Source organism: Periplaneta americana, chromosome 11 (assembly GCF_040183065.1).
Source record: "Periplaneta americana isolate PAMFEO1 chromosome 11, P.americana_PAMFEO1_priV1, whole genome shotgun sequence".
Lineage (NCBI taxonomy): Eukaryota > Metazoa > Arthropoda > Insecta > Blattodea > Blattidae > Periplaneta > Periplaneta americana.
Genome location: NC_091127.1, coordinates 117,897,058 through 117,915,853, shown reverse-complemented (window position 1 = coordinate 117,915,853; position 18,796 = coordinate 117,897,058). Strand labels below are relative to the sequence as shown.

Below are 18,796 nucleotides of genomic sequence, written 5' to 3'. Positions count from 1 at the left end.
ACAAAATCACACCCCACCACTGGTGATTACCATGCCAGACATGGGATGCAAGGTCAGTGAGTTCAGTTCAGGGCAATGGATTTTAAAATAGCGATGAAATCTTTAGTAGGCCGATGGCCTCTTCCAGGATGAATATAGCTGTATGTCCTGTGTCTTAGATTTAGGACTGTAAAATCCAGTTTCAAAAGTTGCTATAACAGCTAGGGGAATTGTAATGACCACATGATAACTTCTGTTCTGGTCTAATGATCCTTTACTTCTGCTGAGACATGTGGACATGAGACTAGCAGCTGACTGGTCAACCTTGGCCCTTCATTTGTCAAGTCATGGATTGATTGGATAGAAAACAATATTGTCCTATTGAATTCCAAGAAAAATTTCTCTACCATTTTTTGCCATCCATGTTGAATTTTGACACTGTAGAACCTTTGCAGTTGAAAGTGAGGTTAATGGCTACTGTCACTGCCATTACTAGGACTGTCCATTAACATACATGTTAATTTAAATTTGATCTGTCCACAGTTCAAGATAGCTTCCAATTATGCTGGTGAAGTGTTATAGTGACATGAGCTCATGGATGGAGATGCCAACGGATGCAGGGGGTAGGGGGGGGGGAGGCCAACAGTAAGCAGCCAACTTGCGGACTGTTAGTTTTAAAAGATTTTCACTGAACAGTAGCAACACCCTGTGCACATTCACTCTCATAATATTGTAGCTGTGATAACTTCCGGGTCTAATGAAAGTCAGATTGTAAAATTATAGTGGGAGGGAAAATTACAAGATGCTAAGCCAAGTCAGGGGAGTATGAAGGATGTGACTATACTGTGGACCAATTACAAGTTACTGTCTTGCTGAACTTCAAACAAAGTTTCTGGTCTTCACGCTCTTAACGTTTAACATGATAGGCTTAGCAACTACTATTGTAATAGACTAACTTAACACTGATAAGGATAGGTTAAGTACACACAAAATGTTCCTCGAATGTTTGGCTAAACTTAGTTTGCATGCATTCTGATTATGAAATAAATCCACATGAACATAGGTCCAAACACTTTTTCTTCTAGTTACAGCCCTTCAAACCTCATATGTAGCCTACACATCATAGGAAATGTTCAAAATGTGGTCCTCTTCAGCAGTTACATATGTATAAAATCATATTCTATGGTAGTTTCCTGAATGTGATGACCCTTTACTAACAGTACAGTTGCAGAGAACATTTATATCAAAACAGAAAGGGCAAACACAAGCTGTTTGGGACATTTACAAAGGAAAAAAATTGAGAGTTAAGCCATGCAATCACTCCTCCTGTACCAAACCAAGGACTGGTATACAGTTGGTCATAGTAGTCCTTGGCAGTTCGACTAAAATGCTTACAAATCCTATTAAGTTATACATGTTTTTGTTTGGGGAGATAATTCATGCAATTTTTTATGTCACAGTGGTTCCTAATATAGAAGCTCTGTTGAAAAAGGCCACTGTGGACACTTTATATGATACGAAAATATGAGGATTGAAGGGCTATAGCCCGATCAAGTAGCATCATAAGTATTTGAACTTATTCCATTCTCACTGTCAGTTGCACATGTTCCCAAAGTGTAATCAAATATTTCAAAAACAGGATGCGTATTTTCCGGGCTAGAGGGCCGTGGTCTGTTGGTGTTACAACCAAACGTTTCGTCCACTACTCCGGTGGACATCTTCAGTGGCGTGGTACACGTGTGCGGAGAGATCTGCTGTGTGTATCAGGAACTGGCATTGAGACTGGTAGCACGTCGATATTTATGGTGTGGGACTGTTGTTGCTTGTCGTTGTCGCCGCGGTCCGCACCAGTGGTTTCGGTATTCTGATTGTTTGTCATAGTGTCTAATTGTCGGAGAAAGGGTTTGATGTGTGTGTGCTTCTGAGGGCCTGATACCAATCTTTGTTGACCTTGAGTCCTTCCTCCTTACGATTAAAGTTGTTTTTGTGTTTATGAATTTCAATAGCTTCCCAATGTAACCTGGCATAGAAGTGTGGCATACTGCTTTCTCCGACAATTAGACACTATGACAAACAATCAGAATACCGAAGCCACTGGTGCGGACTGCGGCAACAACGACAGTCCCACATTGTAAATATCGACGTGCTACCAGTCTCAATGCCAGTTCCTGATACACACAGCAGATCTCTCCGCATACGTGTACCACGCCAATGAAGATGTCCACCAGAGTAGTGGACGAAACGTTTGGTTGTAACACCGACAGACCACGGCCCTCTAGCCCGGAAAATATCCATTCTATCAACCCCGGCCATGAAAGCCTACATTCCAAGATTTCAAAAACACTTTGTATAATGAAAAACAATGTATAATTTAATAACTCCCTTTTTGTACAAAGCAAATGAGCTAATAATTAAAGTTAAGAATAATAATAATAATTATCACAAAGGTAAGATATAAAAATGTATATACATGATACATTTCTGAATGTACTATACAATTATGAGCAGAAAAAAAATCATACCGAAATGTTATCCATAAATGAGGCAGAATTTGGCACAAATACAGGAGAAACTGGTTCCCCATAGATCAGTTCATGTAAAAGACTTATAACTGAAACCTTGAATAAATTTTTCTTTCTCGAATCTAGTTTAGAAACTTCTGGAAGTAAACTTTTCAGAAAACTAAAATCTGCATCTTCCTGGTCACTCAGAGAACTTCTTTTCTCTTTTTTGCTTTTAATATATTGGATTACAGTATTTTCAAAATCTTCTCTGATCTTCTTCTTTGAAGGTTTCTTGATTTCTTCCACTACTAATGCAGGTTTCTCAATTGGCGGCAGTATGGGTTCTGGTTCATGTTCTTGATGTTCCTCATTTATGTAGCTAGTATCTATATCAGTCATTGTGTCGTAATGCTGCTCTTTGATTTCTTCAGTTGAATCCTTCTCACCTGACTGTGATTGAGTGCTTGATGACTGAGCAATCCCTGTAACTGACTTTGATTTCATAAATGGTAGAAGGAAACTCATGTTCTGGGAGAGGTAGTATTCTTTCTTTATCTTTGGTCCATTTCCTATAGTGACTGGTTTTAGGGCTCTGCTGTAATTTCCTCGTAAATTTCCCCATCTTTCTCGACACGCAGCACCTGTGAAGATTTATTTAGAAATTAGATAAATATAATTTTTTTTGGCTATACCCGAATTTCTCAGGTATCTGTGTCAACTGTAAGAATTTTTATGGTTACTGTTTTTTTTTTTTTTCAAAACATACATAGGCAAAATAAAAGTATACGAGGTCAGACAATTTAAAAATGAGACTGATTTTAAAATTTCCAGAAACTTAAAATTTAACTCTTCTCCCCTTCAATGTACTCCCCTTCCCTGTCTAAACACTGCTACATGCGTGTCTTCCATTGTTCCATTGTTCATAACAATGCTGCAGCTCATCAATCCCCAACGCTTTCAGTAGTTGTGCTGTTTTAGCCTTTGCCTCTTCAACGGATGAAAAATGAGTTCCCTTCAGGACACTTTTCATTTTGGGGAAGAGGAGGAAGTCACAGAGGACCAAATCTGGCGAATATGGAGAATGTTTAAGCACTAGAATGCGTTTATCGGCTAGAAACTTCTTCACCAAAAGAGCATTGTGTGTGGATACACTGTCCTGATACGGCATCCATGTGTTGTTTCAAAGATCCGGCTGCTTCTTCTTCTTTACTCAGCCATGTCAAAACCTCAATATAATAATGCTGGTTTACATGGTTTACAGTCTGACCTTCAGGCACCTGTTCAACCATGACAAGACCCCTGATGTCGAAGAAAACGATTAGAATTTTGATCCAGATGTTCACCCATCTTTCACTTCCTCCTGACCCTCACTAAAGCTTTTGTGTCACTTGTGAATGTGACATTAAATTAACCCCATACATCTACTTTAATAATTGAATGCATTCCATTGGGGATTTTCCCAGTTTCACAAGAAATTTGAGTTTAACATGTTGTTCAATCCCTTTGCTAGGCATTATTCTGGCAAGGTAACAATGCAGCATCCACTTCAAACCACTCTCAATGACAAACTAAGTTCAATAGTGAGAACCTTCATTGCATTGCAGAACCTTCAAGGTTCACAATTTTCACTAACAATCCGCATCCCTCCTTTAATCTTCGATGGGAGTGAAGCAGTCCCGTTTTTAAATTATCTGGCCTCGTATATAAGTCAAACAAGACCTTTCTAAAATCTTGTAAATCAGAAAGAGTTGTATTTCATTTAAAATATAGGACACTAGCAAGGCTATGATTCATTACTCACAAAAAGATGATAAACGAAAGACTTAAGTCTTAATGTCTGTTAATTAAAGGACAAATAAAAAAACTTCACAAAATATAATGAACAGTACATTTACAATGAGAAGCGGAAATAAAGCTGTTACAGATCAGTAATCTGATCTTCTAGAATTCCTCCCCCCTACCTACTCCAGTAATTTCTTCTTCTTCTTATAACTTTCCTCCTTTCATTATTACAACCGGAACCATCATCTCCTCTATCACCACCATTATTACTATTTCCCCCTCAGTAATAAAATTCAGCCACCATCACTAACATAAGCAGCATTATAATAACTGTGTTCATAAGTACATAATCATTTTCATTAGAAGCAACAAAATTCTCACATCACACCGCCAGCAACAGATCCATCTACATTACCATCACTACCACTGCAATCACCATTACAACCACTATCATCACCTTCTTTATCATCACTAGAGTCCGGATTTTTATGTAATTACATATGTAATGTATTAGGATGTATCTCATCAACCCCCAATTAGCATTGGCAAATTAGGCTGCTAAGATCATTAAATTTAATTTTAATACTACAAATTTTTACATATTTCATAAAATACTACATAATTTTAAGATAATTACATATTTTTAAATAAAATTAACATCCATGCCAATGTTGTTCAATTAAATAAAGACAATGAATCTATATTTCAGCATAAACTAAAACAAAATTATAAAAATATTTAACAATTTTAAACTCAATGGTGTTAGTACATAACAGGATACATACTGTATTTCAGCATTCAAGACAAGACAACCACTTGGGTAGTTGTGAAAAAATTCGAAGCAGTCCTTGAAAGAAATCAGGGTTATGTAATTTATTTACTGTTATCCAGATCTTTATCGGAAAAATGCGGAACCCTTCAGAAGACATTGCTGTCAGGCACATCCATTTGTTTAAATTAATATGCACCAGCAACCCCGTGCAATATGGAGAAATCATTTTCGGTATATAAGAACATACTATCTAATCACGAAGGAACTTCAGCTGCTGAAAATATGGAGGGATATCTTGTGGTATATGCCTTCTTCATGCCTTGATTAACTTTATAATCGAATCAAAACCTATATGGTGACATATATAAATATGTAATTTGTATGAATTAATCTTATTTAGTTAAACTAAAACTAGTTTTTTAATAAATAATTTATTTTTAATTTCCTGTGCAAATGTAATATTACATATTTAGTAAATTACATTTAGGGTCAATATTACATAAAAATTCGGACTCTAGTACCACCAGTAGCATAATCATAGCCATCATCATTACATCATCGTCATTATCAACACTAGCAATATAATAACCACTCCACTACCATTACTCCATCCTCCATCACATCACAACTACTACTGCATCCACTTCTACCCTCACCATCACCAGCACTACCACTTATAAGCTAAAAAGAAAACTGTAATAAACAGGTACGACAGGAATAAATCAAGATACTTAATACTAGCAATTTATGGTGCAAGAGAGTAAAGTAGGGCTTTATTCATGAGTGGAAAGTTTAGAGATCGAGCTGTAGCCAAGGGAAGTCCCGATATAGTGCAGTCTGATACACCATAGATTAAGATATAACATGGTGAAGAGTATGTCCCCTAAAGGTCTGCTCTCACTTAGCGGAATCGAATCAAATAAAAACAAAAAGTCTGCTGCCACTCACATCTAGTGGAATAGAACTGAACAATACTTTTGTGTTTTGTCATACAAAAGAAGATAATTCTACACAAGATTTATTAATTTTTCTTCGTTCATATTAAATTGTGATTTTGTATACGTACTGTTTCAGCAATAACTTTAAATAGTATACGAATCAAGCCGCCAAGAGTGGATATGGTTCATTTGTTTTTTCACGAAGGCTTCACGAGAACTTAAGATCATACCCGAAACAAGAAATTCTGTACTGGCAGTGGAACAAATATTCTAGCTCCTGAATTTTGTTCTGTTTGATTTGCTTCAATTCGATTTGACATGCCGCTTTCTGCTATCTTCCATTTAAATACATTGTGAAGAGAAACTCTGTTTGATTTGATTCCGCTAAGTGGGAGCGGGCATTTAGAAGGAAAAAAATGACACCATTTTAGTGGACTTCTTAATTGTGGACATTCAGTAAATTAGTCTTACTTACTTACTGGCTTTTAAGGAACCTGGAGGTTCATTGCCGCCCTCACATAAGCCTGCCATTGGTCCCTATCCTGAGCAAGATTAATAAAGTCTCTATCATCATATCCCACCTCCCTCAAATCCATTTTAATATTATCTTCCCATTTACGTCTCGGCCTCCCCAAAGGTCTTTTTCCCTCGGTCTCCCAATTAACACTCTACATGCATTTCTGGATTCGCCCATACATGCTGGATGGATTCCTACCTACGGGACCACCAACAGTGTGTTTCACTTGATAATCAATTCTCCCAATGGAGATGCACAAAGGCGGGAGTGCCGCAGGGCTCCGTATTAGGACCACTACTTTTCTCTATCTACATTAATGACGTATCAAAGAACTTACAGTATTGCTGATATCACCTCTATGCCGACGACCTACAACTTTACATACATTCCAGACCCAATACGATCAATGAATCGATTGACAAGTTAAATTGTGACCTAGCCACTGTCTCCACTTGGGCGGCCAATTTCGGACTCGCACATAATCCAAGTAAGACTCAAGCCATAATTATTGGACATAAGCGTTTAGTTAACTCCCTTAATAACAGTAATCTTTCAGTCGTTATCCTTAACAACACGCTAATCCCTCATTCATCTGTCGTAAAAAACCTTGGCTTCTTTTTTGATAATAATCTAAGTTGGAATTTTCAAGTTAAAGAAACGATAAAAAAAATCTGTTCCTCCATTCACTGTTTGAGTCACTTGAGAAACTTCTTGCCCCAGCAACTAAAACTTACCCTAGTACAAACCCTAGTAATGCCGCACTTCGATTATTGTGACGTTTTGTTAAGTGACCTAAGTTCTGAACTGTCAGTCAAGTTACAGCGAGCTCAGAATATGTGCGTCAGATACGTGTGCAACATCCGACGATATGATCACATATCACCGTCCTTCGCAAGTCTCTCGTGGCTCCGACTTAAAGAACGTAGAACTTTACACACTTTGTCTTTACTCTTTCGAATTCTGTACACTTCAACACCAAATTACCTTTCTTCTCGTTTCTCTTATCTATACTCTAACCACGACGTAAATACCAGATCACTTATCTGTGGCACGCTAAGTATACCTCTTCATAGAACATCTTGTTATTCATCATCTTTTACAATATCTACCTCGCGTCAATGGAATTCCTTGTCACAAAGTATTAGGGGCTGCAAGACAACAAACACTTTAGGAACAGCTTAAAAGATAACCTTATTAGCATTTCACTCCAACCATACTGATTTAAAATATCGCTGACTACATTGTTACTTTTTTTCTTTAGACATCATCCTGATTGTGCTGTATTTTAATTGTCTCATAATAATCTCTTTCTATAATCTAATATTATTTGAAATATATTAACATTCTATGTATTTTAGTTTAATTCTGCTACACAGTTTATTTCAGTGTTTAATTAATAGTTCATAGTATTTTGTTGTTTAATTCGTAAATAACTCTTGTATACATGTAACTCTCATCTAAATCAAATTGTTGATTCTTTGTAAGTTCATGCATTTTTATATACACTTTTTGCTGGTTGAGTGGCCTTAACTCTGCCAGCTAAAATAAATCATTATTATTATTATTATTATTATTATTATTATTATTATTATTACATGCTACATGCCCTGCCCATCTCAGACATCTGGATTTATTGTTCCTAATTATGTCAGGTGAAGAATACAATGCGTGCAGGTCTGTGTTGTGTAACTTTCTTGTGTAAATTAGTCTACATTACAATTATCACTAATTCTGTCTGGAGTTAACAAGGAGTCCCGTGCCATTTCTAGTCCCCTATTACTGTACCCAGGTAATTTTGCATAACTGGATGTTCTCATTCTGAATAGTTTTGTGAAGTCCATTGAATTCATAACAGTTTTACAATCATTTCAAGGAAAAAATTGTTCCGGCGCCGGGTATCGATCCCGAGACACTTCGCTTAGTGCACGAATGCTCTACCGACTGAGCTACCCCAGAAACTATACACGACATCATCACAATTCTTCCTTTATATCCACACAACTTAAATGGGCTGACAAGACGCCAGAACCCAACTTAGAGTGCACACAAATTCTGTGTGACTTCAATTGAGCATCTGTGCATTAAGCGAAGGGTCTCAGAATCGATACCCGGCCCCGGAACAATTTTTCCTTGAAATTATTCAACCTGCTTTACAGGGAGCTACTACCTGAAAGCCAGATTTGCATAGTTTTACAATCAGTTAAGTATACAGTAAAGGGTTGACTCTTGAGCAACGAATTTTAGTTATTTTCTCAGAAAATCCCCTTGATATAGGATTCTACTTTTAGGATCACATCTCTGATACTAGAAAACAACCGAAGGCAACAATCCTCACCCCTTGTCCACTGGTATATAGTACAAATCATACAGCACGTTCACGTAGTACTGACTCCAGAGCTCAGCACACGTGTCATGATGTATAAGAAAACAAAAATCTTATTTAGTGAGTGATAAAATTTAAATAACTGATCGTGTGAAGAACTGCAGTCAAAGACTAGGTCATCCTAGGAGAAGCAATTAAAGAGTAAATGAAAGAACAAAAACTTACAAGTATTGTCACTCTACAGACCCCTTTCAATACACCACTGCTTAGCTATAATATGGGAGCAAAATATGTCCCCAATCACATTATACCAAGACTTCTACTGCAATTTCCATAAGAGAATAAAATCCATTTACTCTCGTGTTCCATACAATGTTTCCAGCATTACTGGTATCTAAACCAGAGTACATATGATTTTTTTTTTTTAACTGTGGGCCCATTCTTGATAATGTGTGGGTATGATAGGCTGACCAGATTTTTTATGATCCAGCAGGGGACATCACCAATTTCAAGAAAAACCACAAACGCTTATCTAGTCACTCTCCGTTTAAATGTTGCAGAAAATACATGTAACACTAGATACAATTATAGAATTTTGCACACTAAATGTGTAGATTATCTTAACTTTTTGAAATAAAGGCATAAACACACGTAACTCCTATACATAATTACAGCCACTAAGAATTACATTTCAATCCTGACGCATACATGGAAGTCTTTCACATAATATTGTACACACTGAACTCTAACACACACATTTTACAAGTACTTGTCTGAAAAATATATCTTTCTAAGGATAATGTTTATTCCCATACAGCTTCACACTAAGTACTTCACATGAGAAATGAAATTTTATTTTTACTTGTGATAAAGCTTTAACTGTTTCAATTTTCATTCTTGAATTTTCTTTAGTCCAGATTGAATTCATTGTGGAGAAAAGTCTTTCAACTGATGAATTACTGACTGAAAGACACATGAATAATGACACTATTTTGAGAAGATTTTCAAATGGAATGGAATTTTTTTTTTTTTTAATGTTCAAAAACATCACACCACTTTTCACCTGTTGGTTTGTCACAAAACTCCTCATTTTTTTAACTACGGTACTTAAAAATGGAAGCAGTTCTAATGCTTCTATGCAACGCAAATGAAGACTAAGATGCTATGTTCTTCTCAAAGAGTGCAGAATATCTCATACTGTGCTCACTGGTTCTTCTGTCTCATAATGAGAACCATTCAGAAATGTGCATGAATCACAGCAGTTTCATCACGATACTTAAATATTTACGTGTAAAATGTTATTGGAACAAAATCAAAACTTCTGGGGACAAAATTAATTTCCAGGGACAAAAATGGGTACATTTGCTCCCCGGGAACAGCAACTCAAAACCGGGGACTGTCACCAGAAATCGGGGATGTCTGATCAGCCTAGATGAAGGAGTGATAAATAAATTAATACGTATGAAATTTATTTGTAATGTGTTTGTTATCAAGAAGCAACTACGTCCAGTACCATTTCTACTACGTTTTCATTTATACTAACATATTATGAAAACTTTAATATAGTAGCCTACACAACTGATCTCTACGAAGCTTTAGAATTGATCTAATTTTCTGCATCCTTCTACATTATTCTGTAGTATCTATTTCGTCCTTTTTTTTTTTTTTATTACTTTTCTATGAACATGTTATCTTTCTTTATAAGTTGTTAATGCTACTTATACATTACTGGTGTACAAACTGCTATTTATTTCGTCGTCCTTGGCAACGCAACAATGACTTCATTCTTAGCAGTGACTTAAGTTCTAATTACCATTAAAAAAAAAAAAAGTCATCTCATTGGAAACCAACAGATTACCAACAAATTTCAGAAATTCATTCATTCATCACTTCACAGTCAATGCACAACCTACAATAGACCCATAATTTAATATTAAACTCTGGTTTAGATACTAGTACTGCATAAAACGCTGTATGCAATGCGAGAGTAAATCGATTTTATTCTCTAATGGAAATTATCACCTTCAACTACGTCCAAAGTGCTAAACTTTCCACTCATGAATAAAATCCTACTTTATTCTCTTGTATCATAAAATACTAATATTACTTATTGATTTATTCAATCTTTCAAGTGGCTTCAAAAATTTTTAATCTGTTACTTCTTTTTTTTCACTCATTAGGCAGGTATAATATGATCAGTTAAGATAAAAATTACAAAATTATTGGCAATATGTAAGTTTTGAATTTATAGTTATCCAGTAATTTTAGTATTTGTGTAGGAGAGATCCACAATACATACCTATTTCAATTACCAAGGAGGAGAGAGAACTGTTTCCTTGGGGGGGGGGGAGAAATACCATAGAATCCCCATATAACAGGGTTATGGGTGACATCATTTATCTCCTCCCCCTGTTATAGCTTGACCATGGTACAATATATCGAAATATGATCGTTTATTAAAGGTATTTTCGGGGGCATGTTTCTTACAGTCTTACATCCATATCCACGATGTTTCGGACCGAGTTGTCCAAGGTTTGAACTATAGGTCTACTACAAATTATAATAGGGCATAGCTTAAAACAATCTCCCTCTTCTTCTCTCTCGTACAGAAATACATGCATACATAAATAAAACTAAGTAACAGTGCTAACAGAAACTCTTTTATAAGAAGTTTACCGGTACCTTCCTGAAGATATCATATGAAATGTAAACTCTAATTATTTTATTTAATCTCGTCTTTAAGTTTACACATTATACGGGGATCACTTTTCTTTTTTCTGCATTGTCGTGCAGTATGTTATTCATATTTCTCCAAGTGGCGGCCTGAACATCTGCAGACTTCTAACACATGAATACAGGCTGTTACAACAGATACATTACAGTGCTTTCATTCCTCAAATGAAGTATAGAAATTCTTATACATTCAGAAATTTAAAATAAATATTATAGTCCAGACACATAATCTGAAGACACTAATTCATCAATTTAAGCACAGAAACTTAATCATAAACAAAAGCAAAAAAGATCTTTTGAATTCAATATTTTCTAACATTAAGAGAAAAAGAGTTGAGTCCAGTTTGGAGGGGCATCCATAATTCCGCCAACCATTATCTCAGATTATATCAAATAAACTAATTTTTGGAGCATACTAAAATAAGCAGGATCAATTAGATCATTATTTTAAGTACGTTATTTATTTTTATGGGTATATTTTTTGAGTTTGAAAAAATGAAGTACTAGATTAGATTCAGAAATCAGGTCAGTGATTTACTTTGTCTTATTTATTGTGATGTGTAAGTTTTGGCCTATAGTAAGCTTTTGTTGTATAAAAAAATATGTAGTATAGCTACAATTAAATTCAATGTCAGCTTAAATCGTGTTTTAGTTAAGTTACTGTAACTCTCTTTATTGAAGTGAATAAAACGAGTACATAGTATGTCTAGCCATTCATCACGTGAAATATTTTTTAAAGAACACTGGTATGTAGAGGACATGTGATACTGGCCTCTCCTTTACATTTTAAAGGTCAGAACTTGTAATTCTCATGCTGTTCTTTGTGAGGGCATGTGATACTGGTCTCTACTAAACAATTTTATAGCCAGAACTTGTAATTATCATGTTCTCTGTGTGAAAGAGAGAGATGTGTAGGCTATAGATAAATCAACTAATAATTTCTATATCTTATCACAAAATAGCTTAATAAACAATATTACAAGAAAGGATTCTGTTTATTAATATGAGGAAGTAATTTAACATTTAGTCTACACATTCCACAAACAATGTTATCGAGAAAATTGTTTACAGTTGCAACACACACTTTCAGGAAATAGTTGCAGAAAACAATTTTAATGTAGATCAAAGTGAAGTATTTTAAATTATTTAAAAGTCCTTGACAGACAACCATATGGCATATCTTTACATAACAAGATTTTCTGTGGGGGGGAGAGAGCTCTGTTATCATCTTATGACTAGACTTCGAGACTTCGGACCCAATAGAGTAGTTCAGTGGGAAATCCGCATAACTGCGTACTGAGTATAGTGGTAAAGCGTACACTGGGTGGGGGTATAGAATAAATGACAACAAATATGCAAAGAAAAATGCTCTGGATTTGAAGGTTCTGACGAATAAATTGGTTTTCATACAAACCTATTTTCATACTGTGTCTGGAACTATTACACGGTTAGAAAAGTCAGAGCAAGAGATGCCAGAAGCCCTCATATTAGTTGAGGAAATGACACAGAGAATTAATGAGACACCAAGTACACCAGTTACTGAACGTGTAAAACAGAAGTGGAAATCAATTTTATGTAAAACTAACAGATATGGAACATTGTGTAATATAAACAACAAATTTGTGGACATAGAGTCACCAGAGAATAAAGGACTGTCTCTTAGAGACTGCAATGATGTCAGGTTTTTTCGTTTTGCTCCTATCACTTCATGCGACGTAGAGCGCAGCTTTTCACAGTACAAACTGTGTTTGGCAGATAACCGAAAAAGATTTAAGTTTGAGACACTGATGATGTATGCAATTCCGTACTGTAACTGCACTTCCTAAAGACGACCAATAGGATAAATGAAGAAATTAAAATTGCTACATGTTTATTTCCGCCATTAACACTGTGTATAATTAAACACAAATGCTTATAAAAGACAGGAGAATAAATGTTTTTCACATTCTTTTGACATTGTCATTGTGTAAGTATATTTACTTTCAGAATGTACATATGTGTATGTTTCCCCATACTACCGTACTCTATTCTAAATAGCAACATTGTTACCTCAACACATCTTTACCTTTTGTTACCTGCAGTGAGTCAACAACCTTTAGTATATGCACAGTAAACTTACTGTATTGGGTCCCAAGTCTCGAAGCCTACTTATGACATTATAACTAAGTGACCATTTAAGCTACATACTTATGATCCTCAACTGATAACTGCTGTTATCGCATGTAGATTGGAGGAGGGGGGGGGGGGAAATATTTGTCCACTTTTCACAGAGGTCCAAAATGCAAATCTAGCAGGACAATTTTGACTTTTAAGTAATTTTGGTCACTCTCGAAAAAACAGCCTAAATGAAAACAAATAACTTACTGCACAATGTAAATCTGTAGGCTACTGTCCTATCATGATGCAGCCTGTAAAATCCGACTGCATAGTCGAGACTCTAAGTTGAATGTTGGGATCGCTGACTTACATCTTGGCATCAGATGCTTCAGTTTCTGTAAGATTTGTCAGTGGCTACAAGCGACTGTGAACAACTGAAAGCATTTATTTCTAGTGGATATTTTAGTTAAAGATATGAGTCTCTTTTCCTTTTTTTGTAATAAAACTTACAACCTACATATAAGTTACTGAGAACTTTGTGTTCATGCAATTAACTATATCCTTAATGGAAAACATATCTAGCTATAATTTTTTTCGAAAATTTTCTTACATCTACTTTAAAATAAAACTAGTCCTGACACACCTGTAAAAAAAAAGTCAGGGTCAGGGTAGTTTGGTTATAAAAACAGTCTGTTTTAAGTTCGAAGACACATAGCCTGTTGCCATGACAAAATTTTCCATTCAGTGACCTTCTACAATGATTCAATTGCATTTTCAAGTATGTTGAACTTTTCTTAACATAATAAAAACCATTGTATTCACCTGACATAATTAGGAACATTAAATCCAGACGTTTGAGATGGGCAGGGCATGTAGCACGTATGGGCGAATCCAGAAATGCATATAGAGTGTTAGTTCGGAGGCCGGAGGGAATAAGACCTTTGGGGAGGCCGAGACGTAGATGGGAGGATAATATTAAAATGGATTTGAGGGAGGTGGGATATGATGGTAGGGCCTGGATTAATCTTGCTCAGGATAAGGACCGATGGCGGGCTTATGTGAGGGCGGCAATGAACCTCTGGGTTCCTTAAAAATCGTAAGGTAAGGTAATAAAAACCTAAATTTAATTATATCCAAATTACCCTATGAATGGAGAAATTTAGGTATTCATTCATACTTTTCATTCATAGTGTTCTGTCCAAGGGCAGGTCTTTCACTGCAAACCCAGCATTCACCAATCTTCTCTATTTTCCATCTTCCTCTTTGTCTCCGCATACGATCCATGTATCTTAAAGTTGTCTATCAACTGATATCTTCTTCTGCAACGAACTTTTCTTCATTCACCATTCTTTCCAGTGCATCCTTCAGTAGGCAGTTTCTTCTTAGCCAGTGACCCAGCTAATTCCTGTTTCTCTTTCTGGTTTCAGCATTATTCTTTCTTCATCCACTCTTTCTAACATGGCTTTGTTTCTTATTCAGTCCATTCATTTCACACACTCCATTCTTCTACAAATACATATTAAATGCAATTTGGGCATAATGTGTTTCATCGAAGTAAAACTTGCTTTAAAGTCCTCATAAACCCAAATTACCCCAACTATAGGATAGTGTATGTAGCCAAGAACAGGATGTACACATGTACAGGTTATGTTGGAACTTAAAAATTTTAATTAGGCCTTAACAAGATTTAAAGAAAAAATATGTTAGTCAACTTACTTAAGTTCTTGATAAGGCTTATTTTGTAAAATATCTCCCATTAAAATCAGGGATAGAACACACTTTGAATATTTATCTTTCGTCAATCCTTTATTTGTGTACGTGGCATGATCCACTGGAACGAAAAAATAGGTTAGGTGCCAATTAATCTATAAGCTTAGGCCTAATTATACCGAAAATACCCCACGTTTTTAAATTGATGTAGGCTAGGCTATTACTAAATTTATTAAAAATATGTTATAAATATGTGTAATGTACACATAGGCCTAATAGACTATATGAATTTATTACTGTGTCACTGCTGAATTTTGCTTTGAATGTGATGTGTCAGGTCATAGATTGGTAAACAAAAACAGTTTGTTTCTTTTTTTTTTACCAAGCAGTAAGTTATCACTGTGATCAACACGAACTTTTACACTCCGTGATAGGCAATTTTGTGAAATAGCCCATAATTATATATTAAATTGGCATGCATTTGAAGATTTGGTAAAGTTTTATTCAGTGTAATTTATACCCAAATTACCCCGAACAACCTATGTTATAAAGACATTTATAGACTAAAACAGGCTTTAAACCGCAAAATGCGTCTCTTGCATATTTTTTTTATAGTCAAGTCTTTCTTTCCAAGGTGATTAACAATAAAAAAAAATTCTAAACTAGGATGTCGGACCAATAGGCCTACTGTACCAAATCGACAGAACTGACAATAAACCGCATCTCCAAGGAAGTAAGATAGGCCGACTTGTTTATGCATATTTAAGTGTATGGAATGTAATGCGTCAATGTCACAATATAGGCTAAATCTTGGAATAAAAGGCTAAATTATCATAGCCTAAGTCCATAGACTTAACAGTGAGGATTCCTGCGTTTTCATAATGCTCAGTAATTATTAAATTAGCCTTATTATTTATTACTTATTATTACAAAATTCTGCACAAATGTTATATGGTACCGACTTGCATATTTTAGGGAAAACAGGAGTGTTTCAAACAGAAGAATAATTGTGAATAGTAACACCCTATGGAATGATTCCAATTATTTCGCAAAAAAAAATTACGGTACTGGTAACAAAAAATGACTTTTGTTATTATGTGAAGAAAATATTAGGCCTATAATTACAGTGCCATAATGACTGTACTGTGAGAGAAATTCAGAAAATTGTGACTTTTTAAGATAAGATTTCCAGGTATTAGGCCTACAGTATTTCGAATCATTAATTGTTATATTATGTTATAATTAGGCCTATATTAAAATTTATTTTATGTGGTCTATTATATTATTTTTTTATTAATTTCCTGTGATGTAGGTATTAGGCTTACATTCATTCTTAAATTTCAAGTAGGCTTAGTCCATTATAGGCCTTTAAACTGTACCGTTCCAATTTTTTTTTTCAAAGTAGGTAGGTAATCATTTTGTATTGTAGACTAATTTGTCATCATAAGTCATAAATATCAATGTGATAATTATTTTGGATATTTTCTTTATTTATGCTAAAGATCTGTCACTTTCAAGTTGCAAGTACAATAATATTGTTCTGCTAGATTCGCTTGGACCACTGTGCTTTGGTGAGAAATAGAATAGACCTAAACAATATTTGAGGATAAAAGAAAGCATTATGAAAGGCGACAAAGATAATTTTATCGCATTTTAATATGCTCTGACAAGGCAAATGTTTTTAGTTAATAAACTTTCTATGGTGGGACTTAAACTGATCATGGAATATCTTTCAGACAATCATAACAGATCTACTGGCTGGGTACAATATAGGCCCACAATTTAGTCAAGTTGATATGAATGCTGGAATACGAAAGCAGGCTATTCACGGCAAAGAAATGGTCAATTGATTGACCAAGAAAGAACTGAAAAATCTGTTAAAAGGCTCTGAGCCTTTGTAGCCATATTTTTACCTACAGTACATTGAGGTTATGTTACCGAACCTTGTTCAGGCCCAGGCCTACTACTGATTGTGTGGCTTCATACTAAATTACAAATCACATAAAAAAATATGTAAATATGATTATGATTTCATATACCGGTACTTATGTATGTAATACCGGTATCTTACACTTTTTTTTTTCTACATTGTATATGGTAACACCTACCTGTTTCATTCAGTTGCTTTCCAATTTCATTCCATACTTTCTCCACGTGCAACTTGTTCGAATATTTTTCATGGCTGTAATCATATAGTTCAGGGTATTTTTCAACTATTTCCACAAGAGCAACGTTTAATTGTGGATCGTTTTTCATGACGGAACAGTAAAATGCAGAGGTTTTGGCATTTAATAAACACCAGTCACAAAGAAGTCTACAATAACAACATAACGCATGCGTATTGCTTACTGATACTGGTATAACACGACGTTCATGCAGCCTGCTTGCAAGCCACAAATTCAGAGCTGCCAATAGTTGCATAATTACACCCTCGTAGGAGATAAAGAATAGACAAGATAAGTTATATGGGAAACGTTTGGAGTCTGTCCAAATGGCAATAGAGTGTGTTTGTATTTACAGTACAGTCCACTCAGAAATATTTACGCTCATTTTTTATAGTTCCAAAACTTTCAAGGCGTAAATTGAAGTAGGCTACGCACCATTCATAATAACATAAAATAAGATTTATTTTTACATAATACATAGTACGGTATGAGTAACATTAATTTAAGATGTGGAATTCAACATAATCAAGTGCATGCATATATAGGAGTGCAGAAATAATCGGAGAACTCGCCAGGACAGAGGAAGAAGAATCTGTCTGAAGAATGAAAGTTGAACATGCAAAATACATTTTAATAATTTTATTGAAGTCTTAGCGAGTTCAAGATAGACATTAAGTAGGTCTAAACGCTGAACTTTTTATGTAGAATGATGGTACCTGTTATGTCATATACTGTAGTTAACATTGCATTAATTTAAGCCAAATTTATGTCTTACAAATTAAATCACCAAGTAGAATCTCTGAAAAAAGTAATTATTATTCATTGTTCACAATGGCCTACGCAGAATTTTGTTATTTAAATTGTTTACGATTTACATTATCGATATTTTAAATGTTTATTATTATTATTATTATTATTATTATTATTATTATTATTATTATTATCTTTTGAAGAGGTGGAGAAGTTCAAATATCTGGGAGCAACAGTAAATGATACTCGGGAGCAAATTAAACACAGAATAAATATGAGAAATGCCTGTTATTATTCGGTTGAGAAACTTTTATCATCCAGTCTGCTGTCGAAAAATCTGAAAGTTAGAATTTATAAAACAGTTATATTACCGGTTGTTCTATATGGTTGTGAAACTTGGACTCTCACTTTGAGAGAGGAACAGAGATTAAGGGTGTTTGAGAATAAGGTGCTTAGGAAAATATTTGGGGCTAAGAGGGATGAAGTTACAAGAGAATGGAGAAAGTTACACAACACAGAATTGCAC

General features: G+C 35.0%; 1 protein-coding gene across 1 annotated transcript; it reads right to left on the bottom strand.

Moving 5' to 3' along the window:
• Positions 1–2,323: 2,323 nt before the first annotated feature.
• LOC138709272 (transcription factor Adf-1-like) lies at positions 2,324–17,764 on the bottom strand. Its single transcript, XM_069839930.1, has 2 exons — positions 17,464–17,764; positions 2,324–3,124 (listed from the first exon to the last, which is right to left on the bottom strand). The coding sequence occupies exons 1-2, from the start codon at positions 17,609–17,611 to the stop codon at positions 2,496–2,498; spliced, it is 777 nt and encodes a 258-aa protein (XP_069696031.1). The 5' UTR covers positions 17,612–17,764; the 3' UTR covers positions 2,324–2,495.
• Positions 17,765–18,796: the final 1,032 nt, after the last annotated feature.

Coding starts and splice junctions, on each gene's coding strand:
- LOC138709272 (XM_069839930.1), bottom strand. CDS start 17,611: ATGAAAAACGATCCACAATTAAACGTTGCTCTTGTGGAAATAGTTGAA. Junction 3,125..17,463: donor AAAGCAACTGAATGAAACAG/GTAGGTGTTACC, acceptor AAATCTTCACAG/GTGCTGCGTGTCGAGAAAGA.